The 22,008-nt window shown below is 41.6% G+C and overlaps 1 protein-coding gene across 5 annotated transcripts in view; it reads left to right on the plus strand.

Moving 5' to 3' along the window:
- MKLN1 (muskelin 1) overlaps window positions 1-22,008 on the plus strand; it is a 102,783-nt gene that overhangs the window by 70,832 nt on the left and 9,943 nt on the right. For all 5 annotated transcript variants that reach the window (XM_071424180.1, XM_071424181.1, XM_071424182.1 and 2 more), the window contains 5 exons: window positions 7,382-7,529; window positions 8,505-8,619; window positions 10,238-10,377; window positions 12,598-12,700; window positions 20,907-20,961. In XM_071424180.1, the coding sequence (XP_071280281.1) occupies window positions 7,382-7,529; window positions 8,505-8,619; window positions 10,238-10,377; window positions 12,598-12,700; window positions 20,907-20,961 (561 nt within the window). The remainder of the gene's footprint in view (window positions 1-7,381; window positions 7,530-8,504; window positions 8,620-10,237; window positions 10,378-12,597; window positions 12,701-20,906; window positions 20,962-22,008) is intronic.

Below are 22,008 nucleotides of genomic sequence, written 5' to 3' on the forward strand. Positions count from 1 at the left end.
ATTACCAGAAAAGAGTGAAAAAAAGGAAGAGGAGGGAGCAAGGCTTCAGTTCTGTGTGATTCATAGCACTGGAGCTACATATCCTGTGTGTAGTTCTGTATGACAGAAGTCTTTAAAAACACCCAGAAGGCCTGTAACATAACCATGAAGAACTGATTTCATGCCTTTTCTCCTCAAATGACAGAGAAAAATGTTCCTTTCTTCCCGAAACGCCTTTCTGCATGTATAAGCACATCATTTGCCTGTTACAAATACCCTGATCTTCATCCTGCCAGTCAGAATTTGAAATTTGAGTTGCACTGTGTACCACTATGGGACAGAAGTTATGAGTATTTCATGTTTTGTATGTTCAGTCCCAGCCTTCTCTTCTTCCAGTTACTAAAAACCCCAGGAAGGTAATTCATCTTCAATTTAGGCTGCCCTCCTTCTTTTGATCAGGATTAACTTTTAACAAGTAATTTTGCTGAAATTCTGAAGTCAATTATTGGTGGTGACGAGTGATTGTTTGCTCATTAATTTAGTTATGCCAGTAAGGGAGAAAGGTACCCAAGCTGTAATTCTCTGGAATCATTTATTTACTCAAGTGCTTCCAAGAAAGCACTAGCTCCTATTGTTGACAGTCTCCTTTATTCAGGTGCACATTGCCTGATGCTGCTCTGTACACACCCACGCTCCCTTTGTTGTCCTTAGAGCTTTTAAAGAATAGATTTTCTTTTCTCCAGGAAATTAGTAACATTCTGCCATTTTGATCTTTTCAAGCTACATGTCTTCATAGCTGGAAGCTTGAAAATATATGGCTTTAAGCTGACACCTTTGTCTACTTCAGATTTAAAGATACTGAGTTTGTCAGGATGCTGAGCTCTGCTTTTCATACATGAACTTCAGTGTTTAGTAAAGTAAATGAGAAATTTACTAAATTTTTAGCCGTTCTCCCCATTCCCACAGGCCCTGAAGTCATGAATAGAAGATTTTGTATTTTTTTTAATAAGAAAATGACTCACTGGAAATAATTCACAAGTAGATTTTTTTGGTTTACTGTTCTCCTGTGTGTGGAAAGTAAACAAAGAGATTTGAATGTTTCCATTGCTTTTGAAAGAAAACACTGAGATAATTTGCATTTTAACAGGAAGAGAACAAAATGCTTATTACATTCAGACAGCAAATGTTGACAGCACTATTTTCACCCCAAAAAAGCAAGTCTTTATTGTGCTCTTGTTAGGTAGTGATACACCATTTTGATCTGTCTGAACAAAGTGATTGCCTGCCTGGGTGAAGTTTTAAGCTGCTCAGTGTGATGAGTCAAGTTGAGGATGCCTGACCTAGATGTTCCTATAAAGTCCCATGATTACATTTTGTTCCTGGCTCGCATGTGGCATTCAGTTCTATTCTTAGTTGAGCTATTTTGATTTTTACCCTTTCTAAAAGAACTTAATTGTGCATTTGTTTAAATATCTCGTGGAGTAGGGATTTTTTTTTTTTAAAGTAGTGAAATAGATAATAAGGATTATCAGTAACACAGAGTTGTTGCAATGCTATGAAACCATGGTAATGATATGTTGGTTTTGCTATTTCATCTTCTGAGATATTTGTGCTGTTCAGCGTTTCTTTGATTTTGTTTGTGCCTCTGATGTTGATCCTGTGGCCAGCTTCTTGGATGGCTAAGGTGTTTGGGAGTGATGGGTGATAAGTATCACTTAAATTTTCTTAATTTGAAGTAAAAGACATAATTCTAACAAATTTAGACATGCACCTGTGGTGATGTCTTGTATGTGAAGGAAGACAACAGAGGTGCAAAGTAGAGGTGTTTTAGTACCTTTGTGTTTGGAGGAGAGACATAAATGTTTATGTTGATGGACACACTTTTAGAGCAGTTTTATATTTTAATTGCTTTAAAAAGCACATAAACAACACTCAAGCAACCTCCAGCAAAATAATAACCCCCCCAAGCAAACAAAAATTGTGTATATCTGAAGCATACAGGTGGTCTGGCGATGCCACCAGTCCCAGGTGTCCCTAAGGGCTGGACTGGGAGCTTTCCTGAGTCCCTTAATCCCATGACTAATTGTGGACAGTCATTTCAGCTCTGAGGGAGCTCATGGTAACATTTGTGGTTGAGGTTTCTGTGATAATCCCCTCTGGCCCTGACTCAGGTGGTGTGTCAGAGCTCCCTGCTCAGAGGGAGAATTCCTTCTGCAAGAGGATGTGCAGAGCATCTTCTATCCCTTGGCATCAAATAACTTCCAAAGTCAAATGTGAGCAAGCCTTAAAAGTTCTTGTGGCTCATTGTAGTGGTGGAGTGGTTCTTAAGGGCAGCCTGCAGATTTTAAAGCTAAGCTCAGTTTTTAAGCTACCAGGGAAGCTCCCAGGACTCTTGTTGGGCAGGTGCTCATTTCATGTACACAACTGTGCACCTGATGGATGGGGAATTTCATGGTTAAGTACCACGGACAGAGGCGACACAGCCCAGCCCAGGAAAGAAGGCAAAGTCAGAAAAACATGAATCACAATAGATAGTACAGCTGGCTCAGCATGGCTGGGGTCCAGCTCAGACAGGCAGCCTCAGTGTGTGATTTTCATCACCTCTTAGTGACACCTGGCACGTTGTGCCTGTGTTCAGGTAAGGTTTGTGGCCAGCACATCCCTTGCTGTGGAAGCATTTTGTTTTGTGAGGGACCTTATGTGCTTTTTATCTTGTGAGGTGCTTCTCAGACCTAATCCCCAAATCCTTTCCTCTACCTGTGAAGATGAGGAGGGGCAGAGGCAGTCACCAGCTCCTAGAGATGCCTTGCAGAGCTGCCATAGCTCAGAATTCCATTCAGATTTACTGCCTGATTGTTTTTTTCCAAAATCTCAGAGACAACCAAGCATTGGACATTGGATTGTTGCTTTGTCAACATGACAACCAAACTGTTCAGATGGTCTCCTTAGCTGCTCCTTGGCAGACTGCCAGATGCAGTCTCATCAGGAAAAATCCAAGAGGATAATCATTATCTTGCTGTGTCAACAGCTGGCCTGGTGCTATCACTCACCATGACTTGCTCCATTAAAGTCTGGGGGAGGTCCTGCTTCCACTTTATAGGAACTACAAGGAGTGGCTTGGAATAATTTGCACCTACCACTTTTTAAAAAATTAATCCACTGGGAGGTGCCAGGTTCTGGTGAGCTGCAGTATCCATGTGATGAAGTTTTCTCCCAGTTTTGTAATCACGAGGCAGCACAAGGAGGGAGGATACTTGTGAATCGCTTGCAGTGGGACTGGCAGTCACATGTTCTGAGGGTTTCATAACTCAGGTGGCACTAAAACCCTGTCACTGAACTTGCTTCCCTTATTTATCCTTCATGAATCCTTCAGGCATGGTCTGTAGACTATAAATTTATAGAATTGTTTTGCCATTGCTTTGTTTCAAAGCGTGTTGAAAAATTTGCCGTAGTATCCCCTCAAATGTAAGAGATGAGATTTTATTTCCAAAATGCTGTCCAGTACTATGAGAACCACATCTGTGTAACCATAAACTTGACTTTAGGTTACCCAGAGAAGCTGTGGCTACACCTGGATCCCTGGAAATGTCCAAGGCCAGGTTGGATGGGAGTTGGAGCAACTTGGAGTAGTGGAAGGTGTCCCTGCCGTGGCAGGGGGTGGCACTGGATAATCTTTAAGGTCCCTTCCAACCCAAACCACCCTAGAAGTCCATGAATTTAAACTTCCTGCTTCGCAAGCTCTGTCTCTGTGTTAAAGTTGTTTTCTTGCTTCGATACTGGCAGCAGCCAAGGTTATGCTTGAACAACTGTAGCTGTTTGCATACACAAGCCAAAAAATATTCAGCTGGCTGAAATGATCACTGTGATCCCATAAACTCCTGTAAGCAGGGACTGTGGCAGTGGGAACCTGGCTGTTCCATGATGAGGTGTCACTTTCAGAGAAAAGCTTTTCCCGTGTGTTGTGTTTAAATGGAAATGACACTGTACAGAGCTGCACAGCATCTCCTCGGAGCTTGCTCAGGAATTATTGCTTGCTTATGGAACTGGCTGCAAACTCCAGGCCTGTGTGGCTGAATATTGTTTTTTAAGTATTGAGGCCACAAGCTTTTAATTTTTACTGTGTAAAAATGAATGAAAATACTGAGTTCCTGGGCAAGGATTCAGACCTCTTATTTTCAGGTAGTTACTGCCTTTCTACCATAGGCTGGTTAATGAGATTAGGGGGAAGAAAACAGTCAGTAGCACAGGAAAAGCATTCACCATCTTCTAGACTTTTTAGGATTGTGTGGTGCTCAGTGATTTCTCTCTACATCTTTTCCTCTTCAATAAGTGATGCATTGTCATAGGAGCCAAGTTAATACCACATAGCCACAGGCCAGTGTTAAAACACCCAGGGCTAAGTCCTCAGTCACTGCTTTGTCCCTGGAGCTGGCTGCCCACGCTGACCCAGGAGGTGCCCTGAAAGGTGTGGAATTGGTGGGGATTTGCACCAAAGCTGATCTTACATCTCTGTGAAGAAGCTCAAGTGAGGGAACTTGCATGGAGCCTTTCTTATCACTTCATTCACCCCTTGGATCTAATACATTGCAGATAACAGATCTGGAAGTGCTCTGCTTCTCACCCCTTGTTACTTAACTTTTTTCTCCCAAGTCCTAAAATTTAAAAAGATATGTCCTAAGCAATCAATTATTGTCACTGTTATAGACCCATGTTTACAGGTTCAGTTTTGTTGCCCATGCTCAATTAGATTTCTTTCCCAGTGTACATTTTGTTACCTAAATGTCACAAGTATTTTTCCGATGTTTCCAGACCGTGTCCTTCTCTAATACTCCAACCATTCTCGTTTGGATTCTGTCCAACATTTCCTGCCAGTCTGCTGCACTTGCAGATGATGAACCTCTCTTACCCCCTAGTGGAAGTATTTCAGTCCTGAGTTTTTTATGGAGCCCTTTTGCTCTGGCAAGGATCAGACTTGCTTGGAAAACATCTTTTTGACGTTTCTGTTGGGTTTAAAGCATCACAGCTTTTCCTGCCCACTGTGTAGTATCTTGTCTTACTGTCTATTTATTTTCAGGGACTTGTTTATCAAATTTGTGTTATGGGGTTTTCATAATGACTCTGCATCCAACTTTCTCATTTTGTCCTCCTCTGCAAAAGACCAGATGTCAACTCTTTCTTGCCTAAGGCACTACTTAAATACAGTTTCTACCCAGTTGCTTAGATAGGTCGCAGAGTTTATGTAAGTTACTCCTTGTCTCTGGCCCTTAGTAAATGTGGGGATTTATATTTCTGATACTTTTCTAGGCATTCTGCATTTCAAACAGTCTCAAGAAGAGATTGATTTACAGCTGAGGGAAGCCTGAAATTACTTGACTTGAATCTTGGTTTGATTGCAGTTGCTGCAGATGAATTCTATTCTTAATATCAAGAGGAAAAAACCACCAGCGCTGAACTTTGGCAGCTTTTCCCTCCTTCATTATTTAAATAATAATTTCAGCTTCGGGAAATCGAGCATAAACGGGATACAAAATTATTTTATTTAACAACATTTCAGGAGGAGGGATGGGACTTCCATAGACAAGTTTCAGATGCTTTGAGTATCAGTGGTAAGAGAGCAGCTATGTTCCTCATGATTATAATAATTTTCATTTCAATGAGGTATTAGTGCTCTGAAGATTTGCACAAGGTTTTTTTTGTTTTTTTTTTTGTAATATTCCCAGCTTGGTTTCAAATGTTCAAAGCAGCAGATAGGGTTGCAAAGACATTTTCCATGTGCATTAGCATTGCTGATCAAATTTAGGTGGCTCTCCTGCCAGAAATGTCTCAAGCAGGCCTTGAATTTAATCCTTTTGGGTCAGCAACTTAGTCCCTGACTATGCAAGCAAACATATTGCACGATACTTCTCAAAAATTAGCAATTTTTAGTCTATAGTCATCTTTCTGTTCTCAGTTTCCTTATGGGATGACTTTCACAGTCCTCATTTGCTTTATTTAAAAGCTAAGTTCTTTGTGGTTTGCAGATAAAACAAGGTGTGCAGTCATTGCTGTGTCAGTATTATTCTCTTATTTTTTTCTCTTTTCTACCACCCATTTTGCTTATAAACTGGATTCATTTTCCTTTAAAACATTGTGGCAAAATTGGAGACCAAAGTAGACAGGTTTATGCTGATGAGGGCTCCAAAGCCTCTTCTTCCTGTAAAATCATAAGGAAGGATTTTGTCAAAGGAAGTCTGAGAATTAGTTACCCAAATATATTCCAGTTTCTATTTAAATTTACATGAGAATTAAGCATTTAATTTTTTTTTAAAGAAATGCTTAGGTTTTATGGTATTGCTAAATTCTTCAGTAGGGACTAAAATTGTAGAGAACCAAATTCTACTCAGAATTTTTTAATTCCTTTATTGCTTTCCTGGCCTAACAAATGAAAAGAGTGAAGCGTGAGAATGAAACCAGTTACAGGATGGGTTTCCAAAATACCATTTTGTGTATTCCCCAACGGCAATATTAAATATTTTATTAACATAGGGCTCCTTTTCTAGGCTGTGGGGGCAGTTCAGTTAATTGCAGGGAAGAATTTGCAAAATACAAGACTTCTGAGAATTTTTCATGCCAAAATCTTGACCGAAGGCCAGGAACCTTTACCAGCCTTTGTAAACTGACCCAGAAAGAGAAAGGAGACAAACAGGATCTGTAAACAAAGATCACGTGCCCCTCACAAATACATTTTGGAAGGATGGTTGCCTAGGGAAACAGGAAATGGGGAATTACACAACAAACAAAAAGGACTGCCAAACAAATTTGCTGACCTTTTTTTTCGGGGAATTATGGTGAAAACTATTGGAATCCGTAGGATTTCACCATATTTCTAAATCTGAAGGTGGGACAGAGAAATAGTTTGGTAATTACGCCACAACTCTTCAGAAAATACAAAAAGTTTCTTTGATATCTTTGTCCTGCAGGGTTGTGAGCTATAGAATTGAGAGGTCATCTTGAATTTTTTGGAGTTTCCCAGCTTTTGCAATTAAGCTTTCTGGAATCAATGCTTCCTTTTACAGATGAGATAATAACAAAACCACTCCATTCATATTTGTAAGGGTCATCTGGTCATTCAGCTCTATATTAGGCAGCTAATCCTCATTTCTGAGCTGGTCATCTCCCAAATGGCTCTGTCCATATCTTTTCCTAGGAAACAGCAGCTCTCAGAATGGTTTGTTTTTTTCTTCCATGAGTCAGAGATGGGAAGAGAAGAATTTTCATTGGACTTGGCTTTAATAGGGAAGAAGTTGGCCTCTGCATGGTGATTGCTGAATTGCAGGGGGAAGGAAACTCATTTGTCTGATGTTTGGATCCCTCCTGCATCCTCTGCTGTTTCCAGCATGTAACTTTTATTTTCTTTTCTCAGTTCCAATGACAGGTTTCACTCAAAGGGCCACCATTGATCCTGAACTGAATGAAATCCACGTCTTGTCAGGACTCAGTAAGGACAAGGAGAAACGGGAAGAGAACGTGAGGAATTCCTTCTGGATTTATGACATTGTGAGGAATAGCTGGTAAGTCCTAACTTCTGACTTCCACACTGACTTTATTTAGAAAGCAATCCTGTCTCCATAAGGCAGCTCTGTAACCTCTATTAACCATGGAATTGTTGAAAGTTGTGAAAGACAGCTGAGTTCCCTTTAGGCACCTCTTTTTCCCATTGTCTTTAAAAGTAATAATGGCAATAATCCAAATGAGAGAGGGAAATCATGTGAACATCTTTATTGAAGCCAGGTGGAGGGGATGAGGGAAGTGAGCAGTTAAAAAAGGCTTTTCCTGCAGGAAGGGTTCAAGGCCAGGATTCAGGTCCAGTGCAGCAAATTCAGTCCAATGTAAGTTGTTAATAGTAGTGTACATGGCTCTAGTTCTTAGAAACTGAGGAAACTGGTGCAAGTGAATGGTGATGGAGAAGTCTCTGTGCCAAAAGGGATATTCTGAGAAAATATCTCCTGGTTTTGTAGCTCGTTGCCACTGTTCCTTTCCAGAACTGGCAGAGATTTTATGTTCAAGGCCTCTTCTAAAGTGGGGTCAATCACTTCAAAGGTGTGAGTATTGTTTTTTAAAAGTGAATTCTCAGTTATAATTTAAGTCTGCTTAGAAATCACTGAGTGAAATACTACCTCTACTACAATATGTAGTCTAAAGCTCTACTGGGTTCAAGATGTTTTCTTCCATAATAAAAAAATACTTCATGCTGACAGTTCTGTAGGCAGATAATGTAACATGTGAAGAGCTCCCCAAAGCTTATGACAAATAATTTTCTAGAATTTTTTCCTGTTTGACTTGTGCTTGAGGACTGTTTTCAGCCAGATGACCTCTGATTGCTGGCTGGCTTCTTTGTAGAGCTATGGGATGGGATAATAGAGGACAACATTAAGAGAAGTAGGAAAATCTTTGGTGTTTTACATCATTTATACCTTCCAGCCTTTCAGCAACTTTTCTGCTTCCTGTAGGTACAACTAATAATTCCTTACTACTTTGAATTTCAGGTCTTGTGTCTATAAGAATGACCAAGCAGCAAAAGAGAATCCAGGTAAAAGCCTTCAGGAAGAGGAGCCCTGCCCAAGGTTTGCCCATCAGCTGGTGTATGATGAGTTGCACAAGGTAAAAAGTGATTTTAATTTTTTTTTTAAGTCTTTTTGCTCTGAAAATGTAGCTATTTCCTTAAAGATGGTACAATAAATATCCTTTTTGAATGTTTGGATTAATATGGTGAATAACTCTCACTTCCCATATTTTGAAATATGGTGCTAAACTACTTTTAATGTTAATATGAAGTAAACATGAGATCTGTTCTCACACTTCAGAACACACAAAGCTTCATTCATTATTCTTAGGGATTTAATCTCACCTTTTGGTGAATAAATGAGAACAGATAGTTACAAAAATTTCTAGGAAAAGATATGTTTGAATGAGCTAATCACAGTTAAGAATCCTCTGAATCAGAGGTGCCTGACTTTGCCCTGCATGTCAGAAGGAACTGTCATTCTTTAGCACTGTCAGCCTCCAATGGACACATTCATACTTAAATAGACTTAAAGTTTGGTTTAGTGTATATAACAGCTCAGTAAACTTAAAGCTTTGTACATATTAACCAGTAAAGCACAAACCCACAGATTAGGTTCATAAACTCATGAATTTAAATTACTGTGACATGTTTACTGGTCCTTTCATGGATTTTTCTAAAAATTCTCCCTAGTCTGAAACAGTCTGAGTTAAAGAAAAACATATTTTAGTCTTGCATTCTGTGGGATGTTAATCAAATTTGGGAAACCCAGCTAGCCCAAAACTTAAGGGATTTAAAGGAGGAATGGGTGCAGATTCTGTATGGGGAAATGGCATTGCTTGTTGTCTTCACTGCAATGATACATGTAAATAAGTAAATACTGTTCTACTTTTACTTCTAAGTGTAAGGCACCATGAGAGAGTAGTATTTTCTGAGTTACTCTGAAGGTTGCTAAATCATCACAGTTGCCCAGCTTTATCTGAGGAGCTGTTTGATGTGCTTGTTTTGAAGAGTCTTATTTTTAGAAACCTCTGTTCCAATGACCTTTCTAAACTCCTCTGATATAAATAAGGAGAGCCTTCAGCAGTGGGATGCAGAATACATTGTTTTGAGTGATTATTTTTAAAGCCATGGGGAAAGGTAGGCTCTTGGACTTGTTAAACTTCAGTATTTGAAGGTCCTTTGTAGCATGTTTAATATCAACACTTCTGAGTCTGAAATTACCACACGATGGGAAGAAAAATGTAGCAAAGAAATAAACAGTTCTTTTGTGACACTTCCACTCTTCTGGAAGTTTGCCTTTCTCTAGGTCTACATTGTGCTGGACTGGGCTTGCTCTCACTTTACTTTGGATGTCTGCAGGACTTCCAACTCACTTTGTCAGTGCGTAAGGATTTATCATGCTCATAGGCTTTTCCTAAAGAAAGAGTTTGCATGAATTTTGGATGTTCATTTATAAATATCTCAGGTATCTGCTAAAGGGATGTTCTAACAGTACAACTCTTTTATTATCTTAAAATGTAAATTGTTTAGGAGAACTTTCTTCATCTCTAAAGGGACAAAGTGAGGCTGATAGTAAGATGGAGCAGCTTGTCTAAAAGGCAGAGTTTATCCCACCAGAATAAACCTCTGCAAAGCTGCTGACATAGTAAATTGTCTTTGTTCAGTAGATTTACACAAACAATCAATTTTTTGATCTGCCTCTCATTTCCTTAGGTTCATTACTTATTTGGAGGGAATCCTGGTAAATCCTGCTCTCCAAAGATGAGATTAGATGACTTCTGGTCTCTGAAGCTCTGTCGACCTTCAAAGGAATATCTGCTAAGACACTGCAAATACCTCATCAGAAAGCACAGGTATAGAAACAAAGGTGGTTTGCAATTTCCTTTTCCAGGTATCTGGGTTTTTTTCAAGTTGCTAAGACTCAAATCTCTCATAAACCATTTTGTGAAATGTCATTTTGTTGGTTATATGAAACTAGATGATCTTCAAGGTCCCTTCTAAACCTTCTGCACATTTCTTGATTATTCTTTTAAATTATTTTAATAAAAAGCAGTGGGTTGGTGCTAAACTACAAAATTAACTCGATTCATTTTGCCCATGCTATTCTAAAAGTAGAAAAATCTGGTTATTGTGTGGGGAGTCATGGGGAATTTTTAGATTCCCTTTTCACTGTGCTGCTCATCAACATGTGTTTTGGTGCTGTCACCTCCCAAGGAAATGGAGTATGTTTTGGAAACACTGTGCTTGGAGATAGTAACAGCCTGCAAGGATGCTAATGAAGTCTGGGGGCTGGATGCCTTTGCACATCTGAGACTCAACCATGGTGAGGTCATCAGAGTTTCTCATTCAGAAACTCCTGAAAGAGCTCACTTAGGCAGAATTCAGCTACACTGCAGTGCTTCTTGCACTCTGGATGCTTCAGAGCTGCCTTATATTTGCTATTAAGGGCAACAGCTTTTCCAAATCAAGCTTATGGTGTTGCCTTAGTCAAGAAATTGCAGCAGTGAGAGAGCCTTTCAGGACCCAGCAAATCATCTGAAAGCAGTAAATAGCTCTCCCTGCATTCTGGGGGAGAATACTTTGTTATCAGGCTCTGCCAAGAGTTAGAAGGTCAGGTTAAAATACCTGATGGTATTTTATTTCTGAGGCAGCAAGCAAATTGCTGTACTCAACTCACAGCTACTGTGGCTGGGTGAGACACTGAGATTAGCCACACAGTAGATGTGAATACCTACAAGAATGAATAAAGGCCTTGCCCAGTTATCTGGGAGGCTTATTAAACCCAGATGTGATGGTATGGCAATGCAGCTGTGCAGGGACAGCTCTGAATTATTTGTTTCTACTTGCTTAAATTGCACTCGAAGGAAATGCTGCTGTGTGTTACCTGGCAGAAGTTTGGGGTTTATGCACCATGCTCCCATTTTTGGGGTCTGTGTGAGGGAGCCAAACCTGAGCATTCAGGGATGGTGGGATGGGTGCCTGGCTGGGGCTGAATTGCTGTGGAGTCACTGGCTGCCCTTCACCTGCACTGCCCCAAACTCTGGCTACCAGAACAGGTACTGGCCTTGCATCCACAGCAAACCCACAGCATCAGCCTGGGTCCTGTTTTTCCTATGAGCTTGTTCAGTAGCAGTCAGCCAGGCTGGGCAGGTGGGAAAGAGCAGGGTGGCAGTGGTTCCACTCATTTAAAGCACTTCAGCTCTCTGGACCGTGGTGATGTCATCTGAGAAAATCGATGGCAATGTCTGAAACCACGTGTAGTGACCAAACTGTCAGATGCAGCAGGTGACAGACAAGGTCTTTGTGCTCCCTGTGCTGCTCAATCACTGACATCTTTTGGCAGTTTCAAAATTCAGGCTATACATGTCCACTGTGGTATAAATAGCCAGATAGATGACCCAAATAAAAAAATAACAATATGATAAGATGACAAACAGTGTGATACTGCACCCAGGGGTAGGTGAGAGGAGGAAAAAGATGATTTTAAACCTGATCCTTTCTAGGCTTATGCAACCAGCTCAGTGCTGCAGGGAAGCAGCTCTGCTCACTGAGTATGCTGAGCCCAGAATCATATCCTGAGGGCTCTGTTCACTTCTTGAGGGAATTCACAGAAGTTGCAGTTCCTGTTCATTAAAAGACAATGAGGAAATAATGGTGGTAGTGCACAGGATTTTTATGGAGCTGTGCTCTTTCCAAAGGTGGGATGTTAATATCCCAGGGACTGAAGTGCTCAAGGCTTGCCTGTGTCTGCTCTGTGAGATGCTGCTCACATCTTACTTCATTTGTGGAAGACAAGCTGTACTCAAGATGTTATATATTAAGAAGTTTCTGTGCATATGCTTTTGAATATTTTTAGTAAGAATGTAATACTTTGCCCTTTTAACTCCTTTGCACCCCAAAAACCCTCTTCCATGTTTCAGTCTGGCTTGAAATTCCATGAAACGTGAGGCTCACTAATGTGGTTTTCTTTGGAAATACTGTGTGTGTTGGATGGGTTTTGCTCTCTGTTGAACCAGTAGTACTTAGACCTGAGGGATATGGCTGTGCTCAAGTTTTCTGTCTCTTCTCTGCAGGTTTGAGGAGAAAGCTCAGACTGACCCTCTTAGTGCACTGAAGTACCTGCAGAATGATTTATATGTAACCGTGGATCACTCGGACCCTGAGGAGACAAAGGAGGTGAGGATCAATCAACCTTGTCCTAAAGAAATTTAGAATGCATTCTCATTGAAAGTTTTGGGCTTCTTAAACCTGGGTTTTATTCCATTTGTAAAAGCTCAGCAGGTGCCAGACACTTTGCTGTATCATGTATTTCTCTGCACTTAAGTCAGACTGCTTTGGAAACAGTCATGTAACAACTGCAGGTCCAGATAAAACAGCTTTTGTACTCCTAAGAGTGAAGGCTAAGCCTTGTTTTAATTCCAGTGTGCTGCTGTATATTTTGGGAGCTTTAATTGAAATGTAAACTCTCTGAAATGTCACCACTCTGTAGTTGGTTGTGCAGTAGAAAGGGAATAGAAACTTACTTGTGCTCAGGCTTCTCAATATTCAGCATCTCTGGGGAGGGAAAGCTTTTCCAAAGATGATCAGTATTTCTGGAAGTAGTTTATACCTATACACTGCTTGCTACCCTTAAAATCTTATGTCCTTTGCCTTTTGAATATTATCCAGTAGGCATGTTCTTTATTTATTCCAGGAATTTGTTTCCATTTCCTGTTTTGATTCCAGTACTGCAGCGCGTGTCGCTTCACAAAAGGGATTAAAGAAAGAGTGAGAAGTGTCAGATAAGGTGGTTGATTTGACTCTGGCATTAATTTCCACATGGAGTTTGGGGCAGCCAGCTGAGATGTGCCAACATTCAGCTCCTGATGGGTAGATAAGGAAGAGTCTGGGGGTCTTGCTGTCTTCTTTCCTTAATGAATTGGGAATGGATTCAACAGCTCCATTTATAAAATCACGCTAGGAGGAGGGGCAGTTCTATTCCATGCTGAGTCCCTGGATTAAATCTCTTAATCTGGTGGCTTTAACTTGCTACTTTAGCTAAAGAAAAGATTATACAGACACTGAAAGGTCTTGGGGGAGAATATAAGAATATTCTTGTGTGTGCACAGGATGGAATTGTAGGGTTAGAATTAGGAAAAAAAGCTTACTCTTATCAGGATCTTGGAAGTGGTCACATTTGTCATAAATTCTAATCAGCATTTATAAACATGTGATTGAACAAAATATTTAAGTGCTGGGACTCTCTGTTCTCTCTAAATGGTTTCTTGTTCAAATTGTTCCATAACAAGTAGTTTCACATCCTTTCTAGTCATTTCTAGCATAGGAAAGACAACAGATGATCTTGATTTTCTTGAAGTAGGAAAGGAGATTTTTTTTTCCTCAATATGTGTCATCTTCCCAGTGTGGTAACACTTCTAGAGTCTTGGAGGTTGGAAAAGACCTTTAAGGTCGTCAGGTGCAACCATGGCATCAGCACTGCCAAGGCCAACACTAAATCATGTCCCCAGGTGCCACATCTATATGGCTTCCCCAGGTGGCCTGTGCCAGAGCTAGACAGCCCTTCTGATGAATTTTTTCCTGATACCCAGTCTTAATTTGAGGCCATTTCCTCTTCTCCTGTGTTTTATTACTTGTGAGTGACCCCACACCCCAGCTGTCCCCTCCTGTTAGGAGCTGTGCAGAGCCAGAAGGTCCCCCCTGAGGCTCCTTTTCTCCAGGCTGAGCCCCTTTCCCAGCTCCCTCAGCCCCTCCTGGTGCCTCAGACCTTTTCCAGCTCCATTCCCCTCCCTGGACCTACTCCATCCCTCCAGTGACTTTCTTCTTGTGAGGGGCCCAAAACTGAACCCAGAATTCAAGGTTTCTTCTTCCTGTTTGAGCCTGTACTAACCCATACAGTACAAGCCCCCATCCTGATGCTCTCTTTTTCCCTCCCACTCCTATAAGGTATGTCCTGTGTTCTCTGATCTCCTTTTTTCTCCATGTCACACCTGCGTGCTGGTTGCCTGTCTCTCCTCAGCCTGTTATTCCTAAGGAGATTTTGCATCTCATGGCTGGCTGGGCCTTTTTATTATTCCCTGAACAGCAAAGATCTGTGGTGTGATGAGCAAGCTCTTCTCCTAGTTCCTGCTGCCTCCTGTCGCCCACAGACCGAGGGAGCTGCTGCAGAAGCTGCATGTTGGGCACATCTGGCACAGAAAACCCTTTAATATCCTCCTTTTCCTTTTCCCACATCAGTGTTCAACTTGTCCACCTTGTAGGAATGGAGAATTTGCATGTCTGCATGGGCTCCTCTGAGATTTTGGGGAATGTAGAAGCTGTATCATACCAGTAGAAGTAGAATAAAATGAAAAAAAGAATTACCCCTTTTCAGAGAGCACACTGGTGTTCTGAACATTAATGATCCAATGAATGAGCTTACATAGCTCAGTCCAGCTGAGTGAATATATTGTGGATTCTTTCTCTGCAGGCCTAATGTCTGATCCAAACAAAATCCAATAGCTTCTGTCTGTCGTGCTGGGCTGTCGGATCAGCACACACCATTCAGCAGAATTAAAGCTTCCATCCATCCCAGCCATCTCCAAAAATCATCTAACAATTTCTGGGATGCTTTGTTGTTTGGGTTTTGCTATTTTGTTTTTTGTTTGGAATTTTTTTTTTTTAATTATTCTTCATTGTGCTGATCATAAAGCTTTAACATCCAAACCTTTTTTTTCCACTGGGACAGATCTGCCAGGGCTGTGGCACAGAGCCAGCTGCTGGGCTGGTACTGACTGGGTGCATTTCCAGTTGACGTCAATTTACCTTCCGGTTATCACATCGAGTTGGCTTTTTGCTCTGGCATTGCATCTTCAAATAGCTCCTGTGCTTTCCAAAGGACTGACTGACGCAGGCATTTTGGATTCCATATCGAATTTCAAGCACCAGTTTGATTGTGTCTGTCAGCCCAGACACCTCCATACCCTGCCTTTATTTGATTTTGGCATCTCGATTAATAGCAAAGGTGATAGATGTGATTGGCTGCAGCCATTGAATGCTGTAAGGCATCTTAGAACTTTAGGGAATCGATTCCTGCCTGTTTTCCCTCTTTCCAGGGCAGCTGTTACATTTGGGAAAGACCAGGCTGAATAGTTTCATCCCTAACTTCATGCAATAATTCTGGAGACTGGCCTGTATGGCTTCATGTTTTATGGATGGAGATCTGGGTGGTGTTATATACCATTACAAGCAGAATTTCCCCTTGTGGTGAAGCTTGCTTGCTTTGTAATAGAAGTAATTCCTTCTGACTTAGTTAGGCAAGTCTGTTCAGCTGTTTGCAGTTGGATGCCAAGGAAAACAAACAGACTGTTCTTGAAACTTACTTTGGCCTTAGTGTAACCAATTTTGTTTAAAGTAGCATGAATGATTGATAGTAGGAACATACCCCAAGATTTTCATTCTGTTGCTGTGAATTTTAGGGATGCTAAGAGGTCTATTTTTTTTTCTATATTTTTTTATTACTCTGAAATGAAGTAGATGCCTGCAAGTAACAGGTATTGCATGGGTGCTTGGTTTAGTAGCCACAGGCTGTGTGCCAGCAATTTCTCTGCCCACAAATGCAGATCCAGTCATTAACTGTGATTCTGCTTGGCATCACTTAAACCTCCTCAGTCAGTTCAGTGTTCCCAGATCAGTGGATCTTTTTAGTGGCTGTGGGTTAATAGCCCTGACACTATAGGAAAAGGAGGGTAAATTTCTAGAAAATGGGGAATTTTGCCCATGCTTTAACTGATTAAAAGGGTCATTTGCTGGTGTAAAATTTTCTGCTGGCAAGGCTGTTCTTCTCTGTCACACACAGATGTGAATTTGGTGGAAGATTACAACAGCAGGCTTTTAAAGATAAAAGGATGGTCAAAATAAATATCAGTTGAATTCCAAATTTTGTACTTCGAGAAAAACAGGTGCTGTTAAGTCACAGAAACATCAGTAGTTCATGTATAAAAGCTAAAGATGCTCCTTGAACACTGCAGTAATCATACCCAGAACTTTGCTGCTGTTAAATGGGCTGCAGTAGAAATCAAGATGACGCACAAAAATGTCCAGTGCTTTCCAAGTGTGAGAGAGCAGGATGACTTTGTACATGGAGATTCAACAACTGATGAAGCTCAATCCCATGATTGTTGTAAAACAGATACAAAGCACAAGGAAAACTCACAGTATGTTTTTCTTGGAGCGTGGTAGGAGAAAGAGCAAGGACCTGGAGGCCAATCTGAGGCCTGACTTGCTTGTAGACTGAGGCTGGAGGCCCCTGTTCAAGGCTGCTTCATACTTTCCATTCTTAAGACCTTGTCTTTAATAAATTTGACAGATAAAGCCAGCAGGGCCCAAAAGTATTGTTTGAATCTGCATTAGACTGGTATTTCTGGGAAAATTGAAGCCCAAATGGGAAAAATAGTTCTAGGAAGGAGCTAAGAAAAGCCTGTTTCTCCTCCTTGTGTCCTGCTGTGATTCTTTGTAAAGCCTCAGAGCCTGAGTGCTGCAGGAGCAGAGGCTTTGGAGCCAAGGAGCCTTTACAAAAACAGCGTTCAGCCTTCCCAATTTCAGCAACAGCTCCATCCTCAAAGGGTTTGAGCTTCCCTTTGCCTCTTTGAGCCTGTGCTGGGAGTCACCAGCCCCAGAGAACTGGTCAAAGCTGAGGAACTGGTTTATGCTGTGATCTGAGCACTCACACACAGGCATTACAGAGGAGGAGGAGGAGGAATTGTGTCTGATTCACACAACTGGCCAGGTATCCCAAACGAGAGTTACTCATTCCCCCTTAATCATTTTGTTTGTGCAAAGGCAGAGGTGTGCAGCAAATATATAAAAATAGACATAGTATATGACCTTCTGTTAGTTAACCAGATCTGTTTATCTCCAAGGAACCCCTGCCTCTGTTCAGGAGGTTGGTTGGATCTCTGAGAGAGAAGTTAATTGGGTAACAAAGGGAACTGCTGTCTTTTGAGTGGAGGCTTAATTTGGAATGGATGAAGCCAGTGAGCCAGAGGGATTGTCAGAAGAAAATGGGTGGTGGTGTGATTAAAGCAGTTGGATGCTTCTGCTGGATAATTGAATTCTGCTCTTGTCTCCATAGCAGAGTTGCTGTGTGATATTAAGCAAATTGTTTTTCCTAGATGGTCATTAATTGGATGTTTCATTCTGGTGCCTGATGGGAGAGATCTGAGGTGTGATTTGCTTGAGGGCCATGCTTTTCTGCAAATTCAGAAGCTGTTGCATAACACTACATATTTTGAAAAATCAGATACTGTTAGTTTCAAATAGACCCAAAATTAATCAGAGTTTGAAGTGCCATCTGTTAGAATAACAATTAATATGATAAGAAAGTCAATGAAGAAATTAATTCCTTCTTTAGAGCAGAGCTTGTACTTTGTGAAGAAAATAGTACATTGGATATCTGCTGGGAATGGTATGTAGGGGACCTGGTATTGAGTGAGCAGTAACTGTCCTGCACTTTGGGAAAAACATAGGGATCTTATGGGAGAACATTGTAGGGTTTGGGATTGTAATACAGATGCAGAGTGAACCAGCTTGGGTTCAGCACTGTCCTTAACTGATGTTATTAACTCACAAGCTTGACTTTCCTATCAGAAAGTGCTTTTCAAGTGTGAGCTGATACACAAATTAAATTTCAAACCAAACAAACAACAGCCCTCAAGGTTAACTCAAGTGTGGCACCATCAGTGGAGAAGGGAACAAGATCCTCCTTCCCCACAAAGAAACTCATAGCCATGAAAATCCATCATGCCTGCTGCAGATGAGGCTGGAAACTTGGCAGAGGCCATTTTCAGCGGGGTTTTGGTCTCAGTTCAGCGAGTTCTTGGCTGAACCCTGCTCATCTGGCCTCTTGGTCAGGCACCTGAGCCCCAGGGTGGCTTTGTCCTCCCAGCAGGGCGTTGCTGCAGGAGCATGGGAACCCCTGGGAGCGCGTGGCACCCTCTTTATCCCAGCTTGCTGTGCCACCAGGCAGCTGGCAGCGGGCCCCTGAGCCATCCTGTAGGAGGCAGGGATGGCCAGAGCGTGGCATTTGCTCTCAGAAGCTGCAGGGATTTAGCCACGGGTTTATTGGAACTTTTGGAGCTATTTCTGCTGGGCAGCTGTTTAAGTAGGGTGCTGCTGGGAAGCCAAGCTGCTCTCACAAATGAGGCTCACAGTGGAATCCACGTGGGGCTTTGCAGTGATTTAGTGTGACCAGGCCTTGCACTCAGGAGGGCACTTTACAGCCCCTTCTCCCTCAACTCCAGTTTTTCAATCCTGTGTTTTACCATACCCTCCCCAAAGGATGCAGACATACCCCAGACACTACAGTCCTTATTTTAGCCTGACTTTCCCTTTGATGTCACATTGAAACTGATCTCACTGAAGTGTTTTTGTAGCTTATTGCACTTGGTTGTAGATCTACTTTCTGTAGCATCTTATTTTTCTTTTTTTTTCTACTTTTTGCTTCTCTGTTTTCTGGCAGTTTTGTGTTTGGCCATTGTTCTCTGCAGCCCTGACTCTTTTGAGCTTTCTTTGTAGAACTTGCTTTTTAGACCACTTAATTTTTTTTCTAGTGCTTTCCTCATATGTTGCTAGCTGATACAGGCCATCCCAAAATGGGCTCCTTATTGTAGAGGAGACTTTGAAACCTTGATAACAGCAAGAGTATTTTATTTAAAGATTCTGCTCCTTTTCATGCATTTGTCAGTTTTATAATAAAGTGATACTGATCTGTTGTAGTGCCTAAGTGCATTTTCACAGAGCCTCTGCACCTGTTCTGTATTGCTGATTTTTCCTGTTTATGTTGATTTGCACTCGGCCCTGGTGAAATGCACCTAAATCCATCATTATAATTTGGATTAAGTGGAAAAACAGTTGGAAGGCTGTCTGTGCCATGCTGGCAGTCAGTCTGAGTGTGGTGTAAGGTCTGATGATCCTGCCCTGTTCTGCCAGTCAGGTTATCACTGAAAACCCAGGGTGATGCTGACCCTGGGGCACAGATGAATCACTCCTGATTCAAGGCTCCATTTTGATGTCAAACCATTGATGGCCACCCACAGAAAAGTTATTTGACCTGTTTGCCTTTCCCTGCTGGCTTAATCTAAGTAATGCCTTGACAATGTGCCGTAAATATCATATAAAAGTGTTAGAATTCCTATGAAAGTCAGAATGGACAAGGTCTATTGCCAAGTCCCATCCCTAGGGCCTTCTGCCTCATAGGAGAAATCAGATTGATGTGCTACAACTTGTTGTTGCCAAATTCACGTTGGCTGCTAGTCATCACCTTCTCCACTCCTACATGCCTACAAACTGTCTGTGTTCCCATTTTTTATTGAAATTGAAATTAAACTGATGGATATGTAATGCCTGGCTGTTCTTTCCACTCCTTCCCTGAACATATTTGCTTCTCTTCTGGTTTTTTTCCTCCCTTCTTTTCCTTCAGGCTGTGTGCTGAAAAGACACACAGGCAGGAGACACAAGATTCCAAGGCTTTAAGGAATCAACTCTTTCTTTGCAGGAGCATGACAAAGCACTAAGCTTTTCTGTTCCTTGGGTTCCTGGAAACATCAGTCAGGGGCAGAGGAAGACGCCGTGGTCACTGTCTATCAGTGAGACATGAAGGGAGAATAAAACCATGAATGTGTTAAGTAAAATGTTTTTATTCATGGTCTTGATGTTCCCAAACAAAGAATTTTTATTTTTAGTTAAGAAGATATTGCCTTAAATTTGTCATGTGAGATCTCTGGCAGTTCAGAAGGGCTGTTATTAGAATCTTAGAATGGTTTGGGTTGGATGGGGCGTTAAGGATCATTGAGTTCCAAACCCCCTGCCATGGGCAGGGATGCCACCCATTAGATCAGATTGCTCAGTCCCATCTGGCCTTCAACACTGCCAGGGTTGGGGCATCCACAGCTTCTCTCTGAGGGGCAGAGCTTTCTCTGTGTTCAAGAAGTTCATGCTCACTCCAGCAGTTACCCTGTTTTTGTGCCATCAATCCCTGGCTGCTGAGCCTGTACCATGTTAATCCCTGGGAATGTTACTGTGTGGAGGGACTCTACCTTCTGCCAAGGATTCAAAAAATTACATGTAAAAAAATGAGATTTTTAGAGCTCTCAGTCAAATACCTTTCATTGCATCAACACTGCTCTAATTCTAGGAAAAACCATCTAACTTGTGCCAAGGTGACAAATTGTAGTGCTCATGTGAAAGTGCCTGCTGCTGTTATTCATGTGTATGGCACAGGAGTTAGGACGACTGTGTGGAGAGCAACTCTAAAGCTACTTGTACTTCTGTGAATCCCTTGGGGTTCTTGCCTTTGTGGTTAATAACACTTTTTTCTTTCTTTGTCCCTTTACCTCTTCTTCTGCAGTTTCAGCTTCTTGCCTCAGCATTATTTAAGTCTGGCTCGGATTTCACGACTCTCGGTGAGTATTGTGTGTCAGAGGAATTACATGATGTTCTCTTTGATAATTACTCTTAGTTTCTACTGGTTTTTATATCAAATTTTATAGTTCCTATGAACATTGCAGGCTCTTTTCAATATGCAAAGTGCCACTACCCAGACATTTGAGAGGTTATTTATAATGACCAGTGTCCAATACCTCAAGCCCACATTTAAAACATCTGTCAACATCAGTGGTTTTAAACCAATGCCTCCTGGGATCATTTTGTGTCTCTTATTACATCTGATCCTTCGCTGTTACCCAAGTAAACAGAAGCTTTGGTCAGAATAAAGCACCTCCTGTCATGTCACTTTGGAATCTCACAGCATGGCTACGGCTCTGTTTGCTGTGATAACTGCAATTCCTGGAGTAGTTTAGTTCGCTCTGTTCTCTGCAGAACGAGTTCTTTGGGCAGGGTGTCAAGAGTGGAGAAAACAGTGGCGTGAAGGGCTGGAAACAGGAGGGCTGAGCCAAAGCCATGATTTGTTTCACTTCGCTGTCCAGTTAACTCTTTGAGAGATCTCAGAGACTCATCCTGGGCAAGCTGTAGGAAAGGTACAGGCAGAAATGACATCCTTGTATTGGAGTGTCCTCAAGTCACTGAGGTCTCACTAAGAGAATGGATGACTTCAGTTTTTGATGGAGGTATAATTCCCAGTCTGAGAAACTGAGGGAAGGTTAAGGCCCACTGCAGTTCTGTCCTGCAGGATGAGAAAGCTCTGCTGAGTTCCAATGGTTTGGAAGACATCAATATGTGTGATAGGATCAACTTCTTTTAAAGGAAGAAAACCCAAGTTTCAAAAAAGTTAGATTTTTCATAGACTCATAGAATAGTTTGGGCTGGAAGGGACCTTCAAAAACCATCCCATTCCAACCCCCTCTGCCATGGGCAGGGATGCCTTCCACTATCCCAGGTTGCTCCGAGCCCCATCCAACCTGGCCTTGAACACTTCAGGGATGGGACATCCACAGCTTCTCTGGGCAACCTGTGCCAGTGCTTCACCACCCTCAAAACTTTTCCCTAGTTTT

This window comes from Agelaius tricolor, unplaced genomic scaffold, assembly GCF_023055355.1.
Source record: "Agelaius tricolor isolate 1412-34295 unplaced genomic scaffold, bAgeTri1.0.p SCAF_3, whole genome shotgun sequence".
NCBI lineage: Eukaryota > Metazoa > Chordata > Aves > Passeriformes > Icteridae > Agelaius > Agelaius tricolor.